At 41.8% G+C, this 20,403-nt stretch overlaps 1 protein-coding gene across 6 annotated transcripts in view; it reads left to right on the top strand.

Annotated features, from left to right (window-relative positions):
- YLPM1 (YLP motif containing 1) overlaps positions 1-17,829 on the top strand; it is a 56,393-nt gene extending 38,564 nt beyond the window's left edge. For 5 of the 6 annotated variants that reach the window (XM_060181288.1, XM_060181287.1, XM_060181291.1 and 2 more), the window contains 12 exons: positions 21-139; positions 1,076-1,230; positions 3,523-3,585; positions 4,004-4,123; positions 4,425-4,601; positions 4,760-4,843; positions 5,095-5,178; positions 5,633-5,713; positions 8,989-9,040; positions 14,843-14,973; positions 16,942-17,124; positions 17,445-17,829. In XM_060181288.1, the coding sequence (XP_060037271.1) occupies positions 21-139; positions 1,076-1,230; positions 3,523-3,585; positions 4,004-4,123; positions 4,425-4,601; positions 4,760-4,843; positions 5,095-5,178; positions 5,633-5,713; positions 8,989-9,040; positions 14,843-14,973; positions 16,942-17,088 (1,213 nt within the window). In that variant the 3' untranslated portion in view covers positions 17,089-17,124; positions 17,445-17,829. Of the gene's footprint in view, positions 1-20; positions 140-1,075; positions 1,231-3,522; positions 3,586-4,003; positions 4,124-4,424; positions 4,602-4,759; positions 4,844-5,094; positions 5,179-5,632; positions 5,714-8,988; positions 9,041-14,842; positions 14,974-16,941; positions 17,125-17,444 lie in introns of those variants that run through there. The other variant, XR_009547266.1, reaches the window with a different exon arrangement.
- Positions 17,830-20,403: the final 2,574 nt, after the last annotated feature.

The following is a 20,403-nucleotide window of genomic DNA, read 5'->3' as shown; positions in this document are numbered from 1 at the left end:
CTCCCTGGTACATCTTTTAGGACTCAGTCATATCGAGACAAAAAAGATCATTCCTCATCTAGAAGAGGGGGCTTTGAGAGACCATCTTATGACCGGAAGTCTGACCGACCAGCTTACGAAGGACCGTCCATGTTTGGAGGTAGCATAGCGTCTCATTACCTGTTAAGGGTGTTGGGAATGTAAGCAGTGGGAGAGGATTTCTGTTGGAGCTATGAAATGAAACTCTTACCCGTATCCAGCTTTTGTAATCCTTACTTTGTCTGACAAGGTTAGCCTTGGAGTGATTGAAGGAAATGAAATAGGAAGTAGGGGAGGGAGGGCTACTCAGTTCTGACATTTGGCAGTTCTGGCAATTGAACCTGGAACCTTTGGTGCCTCAGGCATCAAAGGCTTTTTTGCATAACCACTGTGCTGTCTCCACAGCCCTCTTTCCAAAAAAAAAAAAAAAAAGAAAGAAAGAAAGAAAGAATGGTGTCACATGGAAGAGTAGTGGCACCAAATGAAATTCTGATGCTGTAGTCAGTCCCTCTCCCCACCCACCCCCTTTTTTTTCAAGTAAAAGGAATGAAAAAGTTAACCCAGAATGCCAGGCGTGCACATAGCCCAGCACAGCAGACACAAATAAATACCTTTATTGGACATTGACATTTATTTGCTTGTAGGCTTTCACTGCTACAGATTGCACGAACACTTGAAGCTCATGACTGTTTCAGAAGCTTTCCTTACTGGTGACTCTTGTTCTTAAAACCATAAAAGGGATATTACAGAACTGACCATAAATCATAATTGGGACCACCCAGTAAAGTATAAATGGGTCTTTTCTGTCCTGTGCTTAACCTTTCCCCTCCATTTCTACAAAAAAGGGACACACTTAATATTTTTCAGAACATTCTTGCCTAAAATTACACATTTTCATTTCAATTTATATTACCCTAAGCTTTCTCTACTTAGGGTTTAAAAATGACCCCCCAAGTCATCTGAATTATATTACCCAAGGATGGAGGAGCAAAGAAGCTAATCTTTGAAATAGCTGCTATATAAATAATAATTTTTTTCCCAATTGCTGGACCCCTAGGAGAACGAAGAGCATATCCTGAAGAGCGAATGCCCTTACCTGCTCCCTCACTGAGCCACCAGCCCCCTCCAGCTCCACGCGGTGAGAAAAAGCCTGAATCTAAGAATGTGGATGATATTCTGAAACCACCTGGCCGAGAGAGCAGACCTGAGAGAGTAAGTCCTATGTAGTCAACTTGTTTTCTTTTTTCTTTTTTTTATATTTATTTATTTTCCCCTTTGTTGTTTTTTATTGTTGTAGTTATTATTGTTGATGATATCATTGTTGTTGGATAGTACAGAGAGAAATGGAGAGAGATGGGGAAGGCAGAGGGAGAGAGAAAAATACCTGTAGACCTGCTTCACCATCTGAAGCAACTCCCCTGCAGGTGGGGAGCCAGGGGCTCGAACTGGGATCCTTGTGCTTTGCGCCACCTGTGCTTAACCCGCTGCGCTACTGCCTGACTCCCTCGACTTGTTTTCTTTCAGCTCAGCAGCAAATCAAAAATCTTTTCAATGTCCTGAGCAGAATTTGTGTTGTTTTGTTTTTAAAATATTACTTCACAAGAGAGACACAGAAAGAGATAGGTCAAGAGAGCCAGAGTAGAGAGTGGGGGTAGATAGCATAATGGTTATGCAGAGAGACTGTCATGCTTGAGGTTCCCAAGTCCCAGGTTCAGTCCCCCACACCACCATAAGCCAAAGCTGAGCAGTGCTCTGGTTAAAAAAAAAAAAAAAAAAGCCAGAGTAGCACCTTTGGCATATTTGATGCCAGAAATTGAACTCAGGACTTCATGTATGCAAGTCCAGAATATTATCACCACTTAAAGACAATTTCTTAACTTTCTGAACATAGTAACATCAGATTCTAGACATCTTTTTTGTTTCATAAGACTACAGTGGAAATTTATTATAAGTAACTTAGATGTGTAAGTGGTAGCAGCCTAACATTTGAAGTTGAAAATGCTCAGTGAACAGGTTGCTGTGATTGGGGCCTCTTACTGTAGTTGTGACCGCTCTGCATGTGCTCTGGGACTAGCAGGTAAACAGGATCTTTGTGTGGTCAACATGGAATCCTCCCCCCAGGGTCTGTCACTATGGAAACTGAATTCCAAGGGGCTGGGCAGTGGTATACCTGGCAAAGCGCTCACAGTACACAGGGACACAGGTTCAAGCCCCTGGTCCCCACCTGCAGGAGGAAAGCTTCATGAGTGGTGAAGCAGGCCTGCAGATATTTCTCTCTATCCTCCACCCCTCTCAATTTCAGTCTCTCTCTGTCCAATAGTAAACAAACAATAATATTAAGAAAAAAAAAAACACCTGAATTCCAGTAATGTGTCTCCCAGAACTCCAGCAAACCCTCCCAGTAACAACCTCCTCTCTCCAAGTCTACCAGTTTGCTGCTTTTAATTTCTGCAGAGTTTTTGTGAGACCGCAGGCCTAGTGTATAGCAACCAGCAGCTAGGGGAGGCTCCTTGCAGAACGTACCGTCAGTGACATTGGGAGCTCAATTCAGTCTCCCTCTGTTCTGCAGCTCTAAGCTCCAGGCAAGCCTGCACTGGTGAGCTGCCACCCAGTCCCTTCTCTCTGCAGTTCTAAATTCCTGTGCACGTTGTTGCAGACTTAGAGCAATGGAGGGGTGGCAGATTTCAGTTCAACCTCTGCTGCTTGCCAGATCAGAGTCCTGTGCCTTAGAGATCTCTTCTATTTGTGATGTGTTGTTGCTTGGCAGGTATTTTTATCTCCTTCCTTCCTTCCTTCCTCCCTTCCTTCCTTCCTTCCAATTCATTTTCAGGACCTGTTATGTGGTCTGTCCTAGAGAATAATAGGTCATTGTTAATGGTAAAATGTCACTGCAAAATATATATGTGTGTGTGTGTGTGTATGTATATATACATGATTAAAAAAAACTTTATTTAATGAGAGAGACGGAGACAGAAATAAGATCTCCAGTATATCCATTGCTGAGTTTCAAGCCCGAAGCCTCATGCCTCAAGCTTGTTCCCACTTTCTGTTTGTTTGTTTGTTTATTATTAGATAGTTTCAGAGAGGAATTGAGAGAGGAAGAGGAGTTAGAGAGGGAAAGAGACAGATACCTGCAGCCCTGCTTCACCATCATGAAGCTTTCCCCCTGCAGATGGGGACGGAGGCTTGAACCTGGGTCCTTGTGCACAGTAATGTGCACCACCACCTGGTCTCTGTTTCCTCTTTCTCTGTCTCACCGTGTTGATGGGGGGTTATATTTTATTTCTCTTACTTTTTTTTAAAGATGTGTTTAATTAACTTGCTTATTATGAGAGAAAGAAGGAGAGACCAGAGCACCGCTCAGCTCTGGGACTGTGGCGTCAGACATGCAAGTTAGTGTCCTGACAGACTGAGCTCTCTCCACGGCCTCGTTTCTTTGATTTGTTTCTTCTTTGATTCATTTGATAGGTCTCCTCACGTTTTTGTGCTTCCATTGTGTTTCAGATCGTTGTTATCATGAGAGGGTTACCTGGCAGTGGAAAGACACATGTTGCAAAACTTATTCGGGTGAGTGAGCAGGAAAACCTTCCCTTCTAGCACACAGCACAGCCTGGGTAGTGCTGGTGACTCTGTTGTAGCTGGCACAGGTGGCATATGCTACCCTCTATATATTTCCATAAATGAGCCATAAACTTAAAAAGACAATAGAGATTTATTTACTAATGGGAAAGAAAGGGAGAGCCAGAGCATTACTCTGGTACATATGACTCTGGGGATTGAATTCATGTCTGAGAACCCAACATTTTACCTACTATGTCACCTCCCAGGCCACCCACCACTTTTCATCTGCTTGGAGAAAGGTTTTTGCCTCTGTTTGATTGAAAATAGCCAAAGGATTGTATGCGTGTTTTTTAACCACCAAAAAAGTAACTCTGGCATGAGGATTTGTTTATCCTTTTAACTTTCTTGACTCTGTGATTATTAGGATAAGGAGGTAGAATTTGGCGGCCCTGCACCCAGAGTTCTAAGCCTAGATGATTACTTCATCACTGAAGTAGAAAAAGAAGAAAAAGATCCAGATTCTGGGAAGAAAGTGAAAAAGAAGGTACTGTAATTATTCCCCTTAGGTTATATTTGGTTTACAAACTTTTTTTTTTTTTTTTTTTTTTTTTACTGTTTTCAGAGAGGAATGTAGCTCTTCTGAAGAAACTTTTTTTAAATTGGGATTAATGGTTCACAGTTAAGTACAGTGGTTGGTACCTGTGTAAAATCTCTCAGTCTTCAGCACAAACTCTAGTACTCAGGGGTGAAGAAAGTCAGACTCTCCAGCTGGCAGCAAGGAAGGAGAGCTGTCTAGAGGTGACTGCTTGCTTTTGTTAAGTCTCCTTTCTTTTGGGGGCTCTTAGGTGATGGAGTATGAATATGAAGCCGAGATGGAGGAGACCTACCGCAGCAGCATGTTCAAAACTTTCAAGAAGACTCTGGATGACGGCTTTTTCCCCTTCATCATCCTGGACGCCATCAATGACAGAGTTAGACATTTTGACCAGTTTTGGAGTGCAGCGAAGACCAAAGGATTTGAGGTACAGACTTACTAGAGCTGAACTTCACGGAGAGACACCAGAGCCCCACTTCTACCCAGAGTTTGATTCTTTTAAATTATGTGTCTGTGAGACAAAGCAAAGCACCATTCAGGTAAGTGCTGAGTTTATTTGTCTAACTGTTGCTCATTCTTCCCAAGGTATATTTGGCTGAAATGAGTGCAGATAACCAGACTTGTGGCAAAAGAAATATTCATGGAAGAAAGCTAAAAGAAATAAATAAGGTGATTTTTTTTTTTTTAAATATAAAGTGTTGTATTCTAAATTTTATTTTTGTCTCTTGCCAGCATAGTTGTCCAGAAATTCTTTTACTTTTCAACGTATGTTTTCTGTCTCCTCTAGTCAGTGTTTCTTATCCACTGTGTGTAGGTGAAAGGTAGTTTAGCGTGTTATACTTCACAGTATAAGTTAGAACGTGCTCACTCAGACTCCAGTGCTGTCCAGAGATGACTTGGCTTCCCAACTCTCTCGCTAGATGGCTGACCACTGGGAGGCAGCGCCTCGCCACATGATGCGCCTGGACATCCGCTCTCTGCTGCAGGACGCTGCTATTGAGGAAGTGAGTGTTCCCCGGCTCAGCTGCTGCACTGTAGGAGCCTCCGTTCTTCATCTGGAGCAGTTTTAATTTAATTCGCGTGTGTGTCTGTAACAGACAGGTCTCCACACATAAGCAGTTTTGTCACTCCTGGGCCTCTTTTTCCTTGAGACAGATAGTTCCATGCACCTCCCCTGTATGGTACTGTGGCTCAAACCTGAGCCAGGCCCAACAAGGCAGGCATCCTGCCCAGTGAGTTCCCCCTCACCTGGCACCTCAGATTTCACTGAGATTCACCAGTTGTTGATGCCACGCATCGCCCTCTGGATGTATACTACTGTTGTTCCTATTATTGTGGAACTATGTAAGAGTAAAGTTACAGAGCTTAGCACCTTTCAGCCCTGAATATTTCAGTATGAACTCAACATTTTCCTAAATATTAACTCAGTCTTTTTAAAAATATTATTGGGTGATATAGGTAGAGATGGAAGATTTTGATGCAAATATCGAAGAACAGAAGGATGAAAAGAAAGATGCAGAGGAAGAGGAAAGCGAACTGGTAGGAGACAGACCAACCACTTTGAACCAAGTGTCTCTATATTCAGATCCTTAAGGGTTTAGATTCAGGCCTGGTTCCTAGTAGTGCCTCTGATATGTATGTACCCTGATGGTACAAGTTCCCGTAACTATCTTCAAGGAGACTTTTGGGTGGGTAAATTTAATTTTTCCCCACCAGGAAAGAAAGAAAGAAAGAAAAAAAAAAAAGCCAAATCCCTTTTCTGTGTTGTTACGAGAAAACTTTAGAATACTAAGCCTCTTACCCTGTACTCACTCCTCTGTTTGTGGGTGGCTCTAGGGGAACACATATTTAAGAGAATCAGTGACTACACCAGGGCATCCTTACATGCCGGCAGTTACGTGGCTCAGCACACCCAGCATAGGCATTACTGTCTCTTCTTCGGTACTGAGTTTCTGTCACATCAGTAAGGCAGGAGAACTTACTGAATGAAAGAGGAGGCAGAGGGTTGCCACTGGCTGCTGGACTTGTTCTGCGCTTTATCCTGCTAAGTGACGGGGAGATGATTTGACTGTTCAGGCCATGCATTTTGCTTAGGCTGAGTAGAGGCTTGCATAGTGTGAGTTGAGTTTGCCCATGTACCTGCTGTAAATGTTGTTTACCACACCTTTGTAGAGATGTTTGCCTTACCTGTCATTTAAGAATGTAGTTACATTGCTTTGCAGTGTTTGCTAATGAGGCGCAGAGATTAGCAATGCCTTTGAATAATGCTGTTTTTTTTTTAACCCAAAATATTATTTAGCTTGTCTAGTACTTTAGCCCTTGCTAAAGCTGCTTCTCATATTCTGAAAATGTGCACAGCAAGAACCCTGGTTGCTACCCCCTAGAAAATACAAACTCTCTAAAAAGTGGTTCTATCAATCCCATGTGTGATACAGAGAACTCTGGATAGAAACTGTGTTTATCAATATAGAGATGGTGTCAACCTCTGCATTTCCAGTTTTCATATGTGGATTAAAAAATAAGCTGTAAAGTTAATGGTAATTGAGTCTCAGTATTTTTTTTTCCTTTAAACAAAAATATGTTCTTCTTAACTAGGTTGTATTTTAACATATATGGTCTAAAACATAGGCAGAAATTCACTCAAAGGTCCATGGTGTTCTGGAATATAGCTTGTGGCCTCTTCCTATTTACACTGTGTGTACTAGCGGATGGTGTTGTGAGGACACTATCATGTCAGTTTTCTGGAGCTCCATCGTCTTTTTGTGGAGATTTCAGTTCAAGATATTATTCATAACAGCTGAGTTTCTCAGGAACCGCTCAAAGTTTGGGACTTTCAATGTACTACTATTTTTAAAATGACATACTCTGTAGTACTCTATTTCTATGTCAGCGACTTGACAAGGAAATGGGTTCTACCCTGCTGGATCATCTCTTTATTTCCGAGGGTCCTAATACTTCATGAAGAGGGATGTCTTAAAGAGGATGGTGCTTCCAGCAGGGGGGAAATTGATAGACTAATTTTGCTTATGTTGATATCATAAAACTTCTCTTAACCCATTCAAAAATGTAAACTCTAGATCTTCTACTATTGGGTTCTTTTCCAAGAGTAAAAGATTCTCAGAGAATTTTAGCCAGAGGGTTAAGAGTTAAGTCTCACATTACTCTAACCATTTTGATGGAATTCCAATCAACTTTGCATTTTCTGTTTTGTACCAATTGCTACAGCTGGATGATATCCAAACTTCTCCTGGTTATAGAAACCTTTTATTAAGGGATCACTGGTGTGATGTTTTGCCTCACTGGTGCTCTAGTGAACCTAGTAGACATGCCTCAGAATTTACAGCTATATTATTCTAGTGACGGTTAAGTTTTTCAGATGAATTTTGAGTTATAATTTGTGTAACTTTCATCCACACCCAGCTTTCAGCACCATTACTTCAGCATAGTTCTACCTTGGTTTGTCCTAAAAATGTATCGGGAAAATAATGGTAAATGTATGGCCTAGTAAATTGAAACTGAGCGGTTAGTCCGGCTTAAAAGACTAGAATGATGGAGTTCTTCCACAGAAACTACTGTCGTGAAATACTCCACACTTTGCACTTTGCCTGTGTCAGTCTGTCCTCTAAACTTGAGCATCCCCTATAGTTGAAAGAAGATGCTGACACCTTTAGTGAGTCTGTCATGCAGAGTAAGTCCTGATAGATATTAAAGTTAGTGTATTAGGATCCAAGAGAAAAGTCCAAACTACGAAAAAGAGGAGTCACAGTCACCTGCTGGAGTGAAGCATATTCTTGCCACTTGAATAAACTACTCCACAATGACACAGACACATCAGGATATCTGGAAATCTTATGGGACTTTGAAATCGAATACCCAATTATTTTATGAAATAAAAATTGAATTGCTTGTGGAGGGTTCTGGTTTTTCATGTAATAGAAAAACTGTCATTTATTTTGCTTTTTAAGGAAATTTTAATTTTAAAAGTCATCAGAAACAATAATCTAGTTTCCAGTTAATGAAAAAGAAATGCTCTGAAAAGGATTCTGTAAACTAAGCCTTTGGAAGACCGAACTGGCCAATGGATTCAGTCATTTTAAAAATGAAGTTGAACATTACATCTGGGTTCAGTAATGCCAAGTTTCTTCTCTCTTTGTTGCATTTGAAATTACAGTGGTATAAAAAGTAAAACTTGTCCTTTTTTTTTTTTTTTTTTTTTTTAAGATTTACTTTTTCTTGAGAGAGAGAGAGAGAGACAGACAGACCGACCGACCGACCAGAGCACTACTTAGCTCTGCTGTAGCTAGGAGCTGGGGATTGAACCTGGGACCTCTGAGCCTTCAACATGTTAGTTTGATGTAATACCACTGTGCTATCTTCCCAACCCCACAAAAATCATCTTGAAGAACATCCTTTGTCCCTCGTGGCTGCTGTCACATGAAAATAGCTGTTGGGTTCTGAAAGTCACCTCGCTGGCATTGTAAGTCTCCCACTACTGTGAGTGATATGAGAACTAGCACAGTAGCTACGAGACATGCTCACCTTACTCGCTGTACACTCACAAGTGAACTGTAGCTTCCACACAGCGCCTTCATGATCTGATTTTAAAGTGACTACTGAGCAGTCTGGGTAGTGAAGTTCGGTGAATTCAGTTTCTTCAGAGATAATGAGACTGTGTTTTTTTCCCCAAGGATGTATTTATGACTAGTGAGTGGAGACTGAATCCATTCCCAATTTTAATGCTTTTCCATTCAAAAGTGATATGCATGTATGTGTCTCTTTCTAACCCTTCGAGCTTCTCTCTGTGTACAATTTAGGGTTACATTCCGAAAAGCAAATGGGAGATGGACACATCTGAGGCAAAGCTAGGTGGGTATTTCCTTTTTCCTGTTTTTATATGTGGTACCTGGTGGTAATGGTCATAGATCTTTCAGCTGAGACAAGAACAAGTTTTCCCAGATTTCTGCATAAACCAAGATTTGTGGCCTACCTTACCTATTCCGGTCTATCAGTTTTCAGTTTATCAGCTAAATCTTCTGACAGAGTGGAAAAAAAACATATTTTAAAAGCATTGCCTTCCAATACCATTTTGACCTGCTAAAGAAGTAAAAACACGAAGGATCTAGCAACAAAATACTGTCACTTCTAAGGTCCATTCTTTTATATTTAATCAGAATTTTTGGTGCTGAGAAGATTGCTTCTTTAAAAAAGTAGCCGGAGTACATAGTTGATCCCGATTGTGAATTCTTTGTGCACATTGATGTTTAAACCCTGAGTAAAAGACAATTCCCTTCTTCATACACTAAGATACAATTTCTAGGTAGGGGAAGGTAGACATTTTAATTCATGTTTTTGAGGATACTACTTTCTGTGATTTCATTTAAAATTTCCTTTACCTAGTCTCTAGTGTCAGATTATGAGTTAAAATAATTGAAATGAGTATTTAAATGAGCAGAATTGTTTAATGTGAGGTTATTGGTCAAGCAGAAAATCATCCATAGTCAATAAATTTTTTCTCATCAGTTTTCAATGGCGGTACTGATTATAGCACTTTAATATGTTTTTTGGTTGTTTGAGCTAACTTAGTCATCTATCTAGAGTGTTTACTAAAGCAGATTAATTTAAAAATAAAAACACATGAACATCTTTCTCTAGAAAGATTAATCTTTTTAATGTGTGAAGTATGTCTGTTGTTCTCTGCATTTCTCTTACCTTGCTGTTACTCCAAAACTGAAGTAATTAGCATTTTAAGTAAATTTGTCGAGTAAATGTGGATAATCTAGCTGCTTCATTCTCTGGGACACACTGTTTCTGGTATGGAGTATGTGTAGGGAGGTATGTTACATACACATAGACTCTGCCTTTCATTTCGCCCAACTAGTTAGTTCTGTTAGCAACTGATGTTGGCCAGGTTCCTTGTTAAAAGAAAGTCCCATAAACTGTAGTTCCATAAACATAGGTGCTTTGTTGCGAAGTGTAGAAACTTTACCCAGTGTATGCCATATGAAATATGTTTGCTGATAGCTTCTTCCATGAGTCTTTCCTCTGTAGAAATCTTTATAAACCTCGGATCTCCTTCTCTGCATCCCAATAGATTTATAAGTATCAAACACAAATAAATTTATAAGAAAACAATTGAAAAATTACTTTTTTGAAAATAAAAATGCCTTAAATATGCTTATTTTGATATCAGACCAAGTTCTGTGCTATTAGAATAACCTACAAACTAAAAGACTTTCTTATGGTTCAGTGTCACAACATGCTTGTCTTTGAGACAGAACTAAGGCAGACCCAAGGGGGTTGCAGGAGTGAATAATAGTCAACTAGCGTGCATCCTTCAGAGGCCTTATGTAATACATGATGTAGGGTCATGCTTTTCAAAACTTGAGCCAGTCTGTTTTCTGAAGACAAAGGAAATGAGTTCTGATGATTTGACAAGTTACGATATTAATTTTGGCATTGACTTCTGGGGAAACATTTCTGGTCATCTGCCACTTGCTGCTCAGAAAGAAAAATACACTTTGTACAAATTTAGTGACTGGGGGCCAGGTGGTGGCACACCTGGTTAAGCACACACATTACAGTGTGCAAGGACGCAGGTACAAGCCCCTGGTCCTCACCTGCAAGGGAAAGCTTCATGAGTGCTGAAGCAGGGCTGCAGGTGTCTCTCTATCTCCCTCTCTATCTCCCCATCCCTCTCAATTTATCTCTGTCTCTATCCTGTAATAAGTAAATAAATAAAATTAAAAAAATAAATCTAAAAAAAAATTGTAGTGACTGAAAGATTCATTAAACAGCGAATTCCAGAAATGGATTTGCTACATAAATCATTGCAGTTAAAGACACTGACTTATCTAATAAGGAACTTAGAAAATCAGTTTTCATGTCCTTGTAGTTGGCTTGCTTATTCTTTCTTTTTTTGTTTTTAATTGGGGAATTAATGTTTTACATTCAACAGTAAGTACAGTAGTTTGTACATGCATAACATTCCCCAGTTGGCTTACTTATTCTTTATGACATGTCGCTTAATGACTTGTACCGTTGTCATCCTGAGCGCTGATACAGCTGTAGATGGAAGTAAATCGAGGGTGAAATTTCTTAAAGGTGCAGCTACTTAACGCTTCGATACTGACCCCTGGAGTCAGTTGAGAAGATTCTTCTCTGTGTTAGAGGATCTTTATCTGAGAATTGATCTGTTTATGTTGCCTTCCTTTTAACAAGTTCAGTAGATTACCAAGCATGATCTGTTTTTCTGAATATCAGCATAAATTATCCTTGCTAACATAATTATGCTGAGGAGTATCATACATGAAATCAGAAGAGCTAAATCTCTGAGAAATTTTGATTCACAAGTGAGTCCACCAACGAGAAAAGACCAACCTAGTCTTCTGTGCATTTGGTTAAATCTCATTGCACATACTCGATCTATATGTCTATACCCTCTTATTCCTGTTCATATACACATATGTAGCCCAGCCTGTGTGTGAGTGGTCGTTAGAAGTGGTATGATGGGGGAGTCGGGCTGTAGTGCAGCGGGTTAAGCGCAGGTGGCGCAAAGCACAAGGACCGGCATAAGGATCCCGGTTCGAACCCCGGCTCCCCACCTGCAGGGGAGTCGCTTCACAGGCGGTGAAGCAGGTCTGCAGGTGTCTATCTTTCTCTCCTCCTCTCTGTCTTCCCCTCCTCTCTCCATTTCTCTCTGTCCTATCCAACAACGACAACAACAATAACAACTACAACAATAAAACAACAAGGGCAACGAAAGGGAATAAATAAATAAAATATTAAAAAAAAAAAGTGGTATGATGGGAGTCAGTAGCGCAGTGGGGTAAGCACACATGTAAGGGTGCCTGTTCGATCCCCTGGCTTCCTACCTGCAGGGGAGTCGCTTCACAGGCGTTGAAGCAGGTCTGCAGGTTTGTCTGTCTTTGTCTCCCCCTCTCTGTCTTCTCCTCCTCTCTCCATTTCTCTCTGTCCTATCCAACAACAGCGACATCAATAATAACTGCAACAGTAAAACAACAAGAGCGACAAAAGGGAACAAATAAATATTAAAAAAGAAAGAAAGAAAGAAAGAGGTGTGTTGCCAGAGTTGGTAAAGATTGCTGGTGACCCACCTTGAGTCACACCTGACTGGCTCCTTGCTGGCCGGGAGGTAAGCGCCCCAATTCCGGGGCGGTGGGTGTTACGTGCCATAGCAGATGCTAGAATTCAGCACTGCAGCTACTTCAAGTGTTGGGAATCAATTCATCCACATCAAGTACTTCTTCTTTTTAATCTCTTGTCATCTGTGTCGGCTAACAAGTTACTACTATGTAACTTGTTTGACATGTTGGCAGTACAGTCGTCTCATACAGTTACTACTAGTAAAGGCGCTCAGCCCTTGCATGTTCATCATGAACACATACTGAGAAACACCAGTTACTTTTAGAAAATATACAGCTGTATCAACTTCCCTTTTTTTTTTTTTTTTTTTTTTTTTTTTTTTTAGTATTAGTGCTTTGAAGGGCATTAAACTTCTGTGACCTGCCAAGTTGGATATTAAAACTTCAGAAGTCATCTTTTGAAACTCAGATCTCTAAACATCATCAGTGTGACTGTAACGGACTCCAGTTGTTTTCTGTAATTCACACCCCAGTCTCCTCATCTTACATCATACATCTGTGTGTCTGAGTTCTCAGGGTGCCATGTGGAAAAAGTAGGAATCTTTCTTCAGTGCCAAGAAGGAATCTTTAGACATGCACAGTAAAATTCCAGAGCAAACATTTCAAACAAGGGCGTTCAGACTAGAAGTTACTTGCCCATCTCAACTCCCATGTTGGCATTTCAATGTGAGACTCTGGGCCTGTGATTTCTGTCAGGTACCCAGAGCACAAGGAAAAGTTCTTATAATATTCACGCTTCCTTTCTGGTTTGCTTGGATTTGAAACATGATTTTTTTCTTTGAATTATATTAATGTCCAAGTTGGACCTTACATTTGGAAATACTCTGAAGTTTATTTGATAAACATGTTGGAGCTTCCTGCTCGAGTGGTAATACTGTTAAACTAAGACAAGTTTTGTGTGTGGGACATTCTTAGACTTTTGAATTCATATCCTGTGTCCGTCCCTGTGCAGTCACGGGATCCCTTCCTTAAGAACTTTTATGTTCAGCCTCCCACCTACACGTAGTCAGAGCCTTTGGGGCAGCGCGTGGCTTACAGAGATCAGGAAGCTGTTTCTGTTGAATACAGCTTTGTCAAAATTATTCCAAGGTGATAGGATAAAATTTTCTCGAGTTTTGTAAAGTGTTGTTGTTTGTTTTGATGACTTTCCTATGACATTGGAAACACTGTTAGAAAATAAAAACTTTCCAAGTATGCAAAATCCCCCTAATTTCTGAAGCCCACAACGCATCATGCAGTTAATTGTGTGTGGAACTTTTTACATCTGAATCATGAACTCACCTTCCCTCCTCCCACTGTGCTCATTGTACTCTTCTTTCCACATAAATTCTCTCCTGCTTGGTACCTCAAAACACCCCCCCTTCCCCATTTCTCTTTTTACACAGCATGTATTATTAGTGAAATCATGGAGTTTCTGGAGCTTTTAGGTTTTCTGGAGTTTTCAGATGTTCCTTCACTGATATGCTATATAGGTGTAGATTTTAGAAGTTTAGTGTTTCTTCTCTTTTGCTCGTTTTAACTAGAATGCAGTTCAGCTCTGCTTTGTGGTGTGGGAAATTGAGCCTGGGACTTTGGAGCCTCAGACATGATAGTCTCTTTGCGTCACCTTTATGTCATCTTCCCCTGTCCAAAAGTTTAGTGCTTGAATGTTGCTAAGATATGTAAATATCATAATAGTATTCCACATGTAAAATTTAAAATCTGTACTGTTGACAAGTAAGAAAAGAGACCACCCACTGTCATTGCGTGTTCTTGGAGTCACCAATGCATGTTTCATAGTAGCTGAATCATCAGACCCTCCTCATTGAATAGACCCAGTCTTACACCTTGGAAAGCCCAACACCCTCACTGTGATTAGTCAGGAAATTGAGGGCTGGTTGCTCTGGTTGACTGGTCTCTAGCTTCAGAATGGTCAACAACTTTTTTGTAGTATAACAAAGATAAACTCTGTACCTAGCTTAATCCTGAGCATGAACTGTGGGGAATCCTTGCACAGCAATCAAAACAACTGGTTCTTTGAATCTCTGTTGGCATTAGCTTCACGCATTAAGTTCTGGGTTCTACCTGCTGCTCATGTGGCACACGTATTAGACTGATGGTGTTCTTAACTGTTGAAATTTAAAAGAGTGGGGGAAATTGTTGTTAGAAAAACCCAATTTTGCATTTTCCCTCAGGAAATGAGAGCTGAAGTATGATGGGGTGGGGACAGAGAAGGACAAAAGGCGAGAGACAAGTACCTTTTTTTTTTTTTTCGGTCTGCATTTATTACTTAAATCAAAATCGTATAGTGTGATGGATGTCAGTATGAATATCAGACAAACCACGGAAATTTCACAGACCCTGATATTATCTCAGCCACGAAGAGAGTTTGGATCTACAATTCCTGCTTCTCTCAGGAATGCAGGCGTGTCCTCTGACAGTGCCCCAGTCTTCTTTTCCCATGTTTGTATGATGTTCGTCAACCCTCACTCTTCCTTAATGCTGCGGCTCTGTGTTTGTCCCTCAGACAAGTTGGATGGCTTGAGAACTGGTACTAAAAGAAAACGTGACTGGGAGGCGATCGCCAGCAGAATGGAGGACTATCTCCAGCTCCCTGATGACTATGATACCCGCGCTTCTGAGCCTGGAAAGAAGAGGGTAAGAGATCCCCTCAGTAACTCAGCAGAGGAAGGGACTGTTTATGTGTGAATGCTGTTTTTACAGTGTGTATCTCTCATGTTACATACAAAAATGGGTCAAAACTTAACAAATTTATGGATCAAAATGCACAAATAACAAAAATGGAGAACAGAAACTTGAGATTAGCATGTTGTCAGCCTTAAAGGAGTTGGGAATGTTCACCTGGGCCATTTTGGTGTAACTGGCGGAGAGTCAAGTGTGGAGTGGAGAATTCAGAGGGCCTAAGGACTTCACAGTGCATTAGATGCATTGCGTCTGGGAGTAGAGAGGCCAGAAGCACCATTTCCTCAACTAGAGAAAACTAGAGGAATCTTAGGTTTGAAGGTGAAAAGTGAGAAGGTGAGTGAAAAATCAATTAAGTTAGAAGTGATAATAGGACTTGGTAGTGACAGTCCTGTAAATCAACATTTCCTCAACAAAGTGATTTAAAAAAAATAGTTATTAGATAGAAATTGAGAGGGGAGGGAGGAGACAGAGAGACACCTGTAGCTCTGCTTCCCCACTTGTGAAGCTTTTCCCCTGCAGGTGGGGACCAGGGGCTTGAACCTGGGTCCTTGTATACTGAGTCCTCGTACACAGCGCTTAACCAGGTGTGCCACAGCTTGGCTCCCTACAAAGTCATTTTTTAAAAATGTTATTTATTTATTCCCTTTTGTTGCCCTTGTTGTTTTATTGTTGTAGTTATTGATGTCATCATTGTTGGATAGGACAGAGAGAAATGCAGAGAGGAGGAGAGAAAGATAGACACCTGCAGACCTGCTTCACCACCTGTGAAGTGACTCCCCTGCAGGTGGGGAGCTGGGTGCTCGAACCGGGATCCTTAGGCACTTTGCGCCACCTGCGCGTAACCCACTGCGCCAATGCCTGACTCCCTACAAAGTGATTTTTAAAAAGAAGAATATTTAGCGTGTGGAGACAAATGAGACTCCTAGTCCTTGATGTAGGTGTTTGCGGTCTGTCATGGGTGACAGGGCAGGGCAGGCATTGCAGAAGGTGGCCGGGAGCTCTGAGAGCCGCACAGCAAAGAGCCGCCCGGGAATATCTCCACAACCTGCGTGCCTTCCTTGTTTTCTGGAGGTAGGCAGAGGATTTCAAACAGATGTGAGTCACAGATGTGTGTGTTTTAGGAAGTGCACTCTGGCAGAACAGATTAGAGTGAGTGAGGATGGAGATAGGCAGATGAGGTAGATGTTAGTGCTTCACTTCAAATTTTAAAATGAGGTCCAGTGGTCCAGGAGGTAGTGCAGTGGATAAGGCATTGGACTTTCAAGCATGAGGTCCTGACTTCAATCCCTGACAGCACATGTACCAGCGTGATGTCTGCTTCTCTCTCTCTCTCTCCCTCTCTCTCCCTCTCCTATCTTTCTCATTAATAAATAAAATCTTTTTTAAAAGTCCTGGGGGTCAAGAGGCGGTGCAGTGGGTTAAGCACACATACTACAAAGTGCTAGAACTAGCCTGAGGATCCCAGTTCGCCCCCAGCTCCCCACCTGCAAGGGGGTCTCTTCACAACTAGTAAAGCAGGTCTGCAGGTATCTCTCTCCCTCTCTGTCTTCCCCTCCTCTCTCAATTTCTCTGTGTCCTATCCAACAATAACAGTAACAACAATAATGAAAAAATCCAGCAGCAGTGGATTTGTAGTACAGGCACTGAGCCCCAGCAATAACCCTGGAGGCAAAAGGGGGGGGGGGGTTGTAGATGAAGAAGATGCTTCCTGGCTCGTGGCTGATTCACAAGCTGGAGATTGTTGGGACTTGGTGAACGGCCAGAGTGTTTGTTCTGTGACTTTCTGTAGCTCTCCCAGGCTAGCGTCTGACTGGTTTCACATCAGTCATCCTACCCCTCCTACTCTGGAGAGAGGAAAGAGGCCCTTTGAGTAGTTTTTCTTTTTTCCTGAAGCCCAGCCTAATGCTGTGTTCTTTTTAGGTGAGATGGGCAGATCTGGAAGAGAAGAAGGATGCAGATAGGAAAAGGGCCATAGGTTTTGTGGTCGGACAGACTGATTGGGAGAAGATCACAGATGAAAGTGGTCACCTGGCTGAAAAAGCCCTCAATCGAACCAAATATATATGAGACTAAGTTTTTGAATGGAGTCATTGTTCCTCTAAGGTAAGCGTACCCATTCATACAGATAGCCTTCTGTGTGGTTGATATGCAGAGTGTGAGTTAAAGACCGCAGCATGCTTCACTAAAAAAAACCCCTTTCAGCTCACCTAATTTCTTCTTATGGAGTATGTGTGTGCTGGTTGCCAATGATTACAGCACAGTGTGTTGAGAAAGGAAACTTTTTTGGCAAACTGAGTGACTTGTAAAGATAGAAAGCTCAAGAGAGCCTTGGATTCTGTAGATCTGGGGAGGGGTGGCTTGGTGGGGCTCTCGGGTCTCCTGAGCTGTGTCTTCTGGCCGTGACCGCCTCTCTTTCTTTCCAGGTGGTTCGCTGTGAGGTGACTGAAGCCACGGGCCCTGCAGCTTCGTTGTGTGTCACCTTGCTTCTACGTTTTCAGTTTTGATTTTGTTTCTACTACTTTAGTTTTTTAAGCCCTCCAGTGTCCCCAAGAGGTATTAGCATCTTGCTGTACCCAAGCAAGACATGATTTTTCTTTCTAACTACTTTGGGGAGGGGGAGTAGCGTAACTGCTGACCCAGGTGGGGGTCTGCCGGTGGATTCCAACAGAAAGCTGTTCTTCCTCCGCTGTACAGTGTCACAGACCCTCTCTCACCCTCGCTTTGTGGCTGTTTTTGTTTTTTTACTGTATGTAACTGGTAGCTGATTGTACTAGTATTAAAAACAATAAACTTTCACTATAAAGCCAATGAGATTCATGGGCTATATACAGCATGGGCCCCTTTTATTTTCTTTTTTACAATAAGCTTTTTTGTTGATATTCTAAGTGCTAACTACATGCTAGCTAGCACGCTGCAAACACAAAGCTCAGAATGTTCAAGACACACACCTTTCTCTTACAGCTAATTTCTTAGTCTTTGTTGTCTTGAAAAATAGCAAAAACAGTGTACTATTTATCGGTTCCCCAGAGTCCATGTATACTGTGCCATGCTGGTTCATCCTTTTTATCCTCTCTGCCTCTCTCTCTTTTTCCCTTTTTCCCTCTCTTCACTTTCTCCCTTCACGCTGTGCTGTGTTCTGATTGTTCCTTGATAATGGCTGTGACACACAGTGGACTGAACTGATGTACTCTGTGGCAACCAGAAGCTTGTCTCTGACCCTCCAGAGCTATCTGGCATGAACTCAGCCTTTAGCCTGTGTTTTGTTTGTTTGTTTTAAAGAACTTATTTATTTATTCACGAGAAAGATAGGAGAAGAGAAAGAACCAGCCATCACTCTGGTACATGTGCTGCCGGGGATCAAACTCAGGACCTCATGCTTGAGAGTCTAGTTCCTTAGCCACTGCGCCACCTCCCAGACCACAGCCTGTGTGTTTTCATGGTCTTTCCAGGTTGGTCGTTACTGTAAACGATGGCCCTTCTGCACAGAATTTATTTTCTTTTGGCTAGTACCAGCTGGAACGTAGAAACATACAAAGCTTTAAAAAGTAATGGAGCTGTTTTCCCTTTTTCCTTCTGCCACGGAAAACTCATTTTCTAACATTAGCGAAGACAGAAGAGCCGTCATCCGCAGCATGGTCTCCGCTTTGTGACCCAGCCGCCAGTTTATCTGTTAAAGGCGTGGACACTTGAGTGTTCACTCAGGCTCCAGGCAAAAAACTTTCAGTATTATGACCTATTTTAATACTATGCCAACAGAGTTAATACTAACTTTCAAAAAAGAATGTTTTGGGTTTGAGGATTAGAACTTGTAGTACTTACGATTCCAGTTTTAAAATCCTAATAACATTCTGTACTTTTATCTTTCCAGAATGTAAATAGAAAAGGGTTTAAGTTCATTAGCAAGTCAGTAGTGAATAATTTCGACACTGTAGTATTAGCCAACTGTTTCAAGTGTGTACTGGCCCACAGTACATCTTTCTCAGCCGCCTTTTGACAAGATAGTCAATAGCATTTTTTCCTCATCCAATAGGATTTTTGTTTTTACAAGCTACGGAGTCTACCAAATGTCCTCATCAAAAGCAAATTTTCCAAAAAGAAAAAAAGAAAGAAAAGAAATAGAAAATCTCCAAACTGTCTTTTCTTTCTTCCATCTGTTTTTTTTCTGGGGCTTCACAGCTACATAACTACACAATTTCTGGAGGACTCCTTCTTCTTATAAAGGGGGAAGAGAGGGAGAGAAAAGAAACATCACAGCACCACAAGTGGAGCTTCCCTTGTTCACGTGCTCCTATGTAGAGACCAAGGTCTCAAACCCAGGACCTCAATAGTATTAAAGTGTGCATAGGGGTTACCTCCCAGCTCCAAAAACATGTTTTCAAATTCAGACAAAAAGAATGTATTATGTATGTTCTTACAGAGAATATTTTGTGTTCTGACAGTACAGGTTTCTAAGAGCAGAAGACAGTGCTACCAGTGCAGAGGTCCCCCTGGAGCATGGTGCTAAGGAGGCGGCAAGAGGCAGGCCTTTTGTCCTGGGAAACCAAGCATGACAGGATGGTAGAGTGGCCAGACACACTGATGGTCCGCCACTGACTGACTTGAGAACTCAGGGCCTCTGTGCCTGGATGCTGGAGCTCCTGCCCTTCAGGTCAGGGCACCATCACTTGGCATCTAGCCCTGTCCAGGCAGCACTCCTGTGACTTATGTCCTTAACTGAGCATTTGTTTTCTGTGAAGGGAGAGCTCTGACTTTGTTGCTTGTACTTAACGAAGCTTGAACTTGCTACCAAGCTTCAATATCTTTTTTTTTGATACTGTCCATTCTCTGGTCTGTTTCTGACAGTGAGCTGCTAGTTCTTGACTGTGTCTGTGTTGATTTCTTCTACAGCCTCCATGTCAGTGCATGGCTCCTATGTCTGCAGAGTGAATACACAGAAGGAGGTCATCCATGGCTCAGAGTCCAACAGGGAGTGAGTGAGGCAGAGAGGGGAGCTGCGTCCAGCTCAAGGGAGGTGGCTCCTGCCCCTGACACAGGTCCTGGCCATGTAGGAACATGGGCTTCTGTTGGTAGATTTTCTGAGTTTCCAAAAAGAGAGAGAGAAATCTGGATTTTTATGTGAGGTCTTATTTCAGCAACAGGGAACTTATGTTTTGCTGTGTTTCGAGTTCTTTGTGTTTTGACAAGCACCATCTGCCTGCGACTTGAGGCTTGAAGGCTGCACAGTCTCTGACATAGCAGCCTGATGGCAGCACAGTCCGGCTCTTGGCTTTCCTGACCCGTTAACTGGGGCTTCACCTTTCTTAACTTGATCTTGGTCTAGACTGGCAAGTCCTCCCATTTTAGTGTGTTATTTGCATACTTAACTACATTTTTTTGTGTGCC

The sequence above is a fragment of the Erinaceus europaeus genome, chromosome 22, assembly GCF_950295315.1.
Source record: "Erinaceus europaeus chromosome 22, mEriEur2.1, whole genome shotgun sequence".
Classification (NCBI taxonomy): Eukaryota; Metazoa; Chordata; class Mammalia; order Eulipotyphla; family Erinaceidae; genus Erinaceus; species Erinaceus europaeus.
This window is presented reverse-complemented; position numbering and strand designations above follow the sequence as displayed.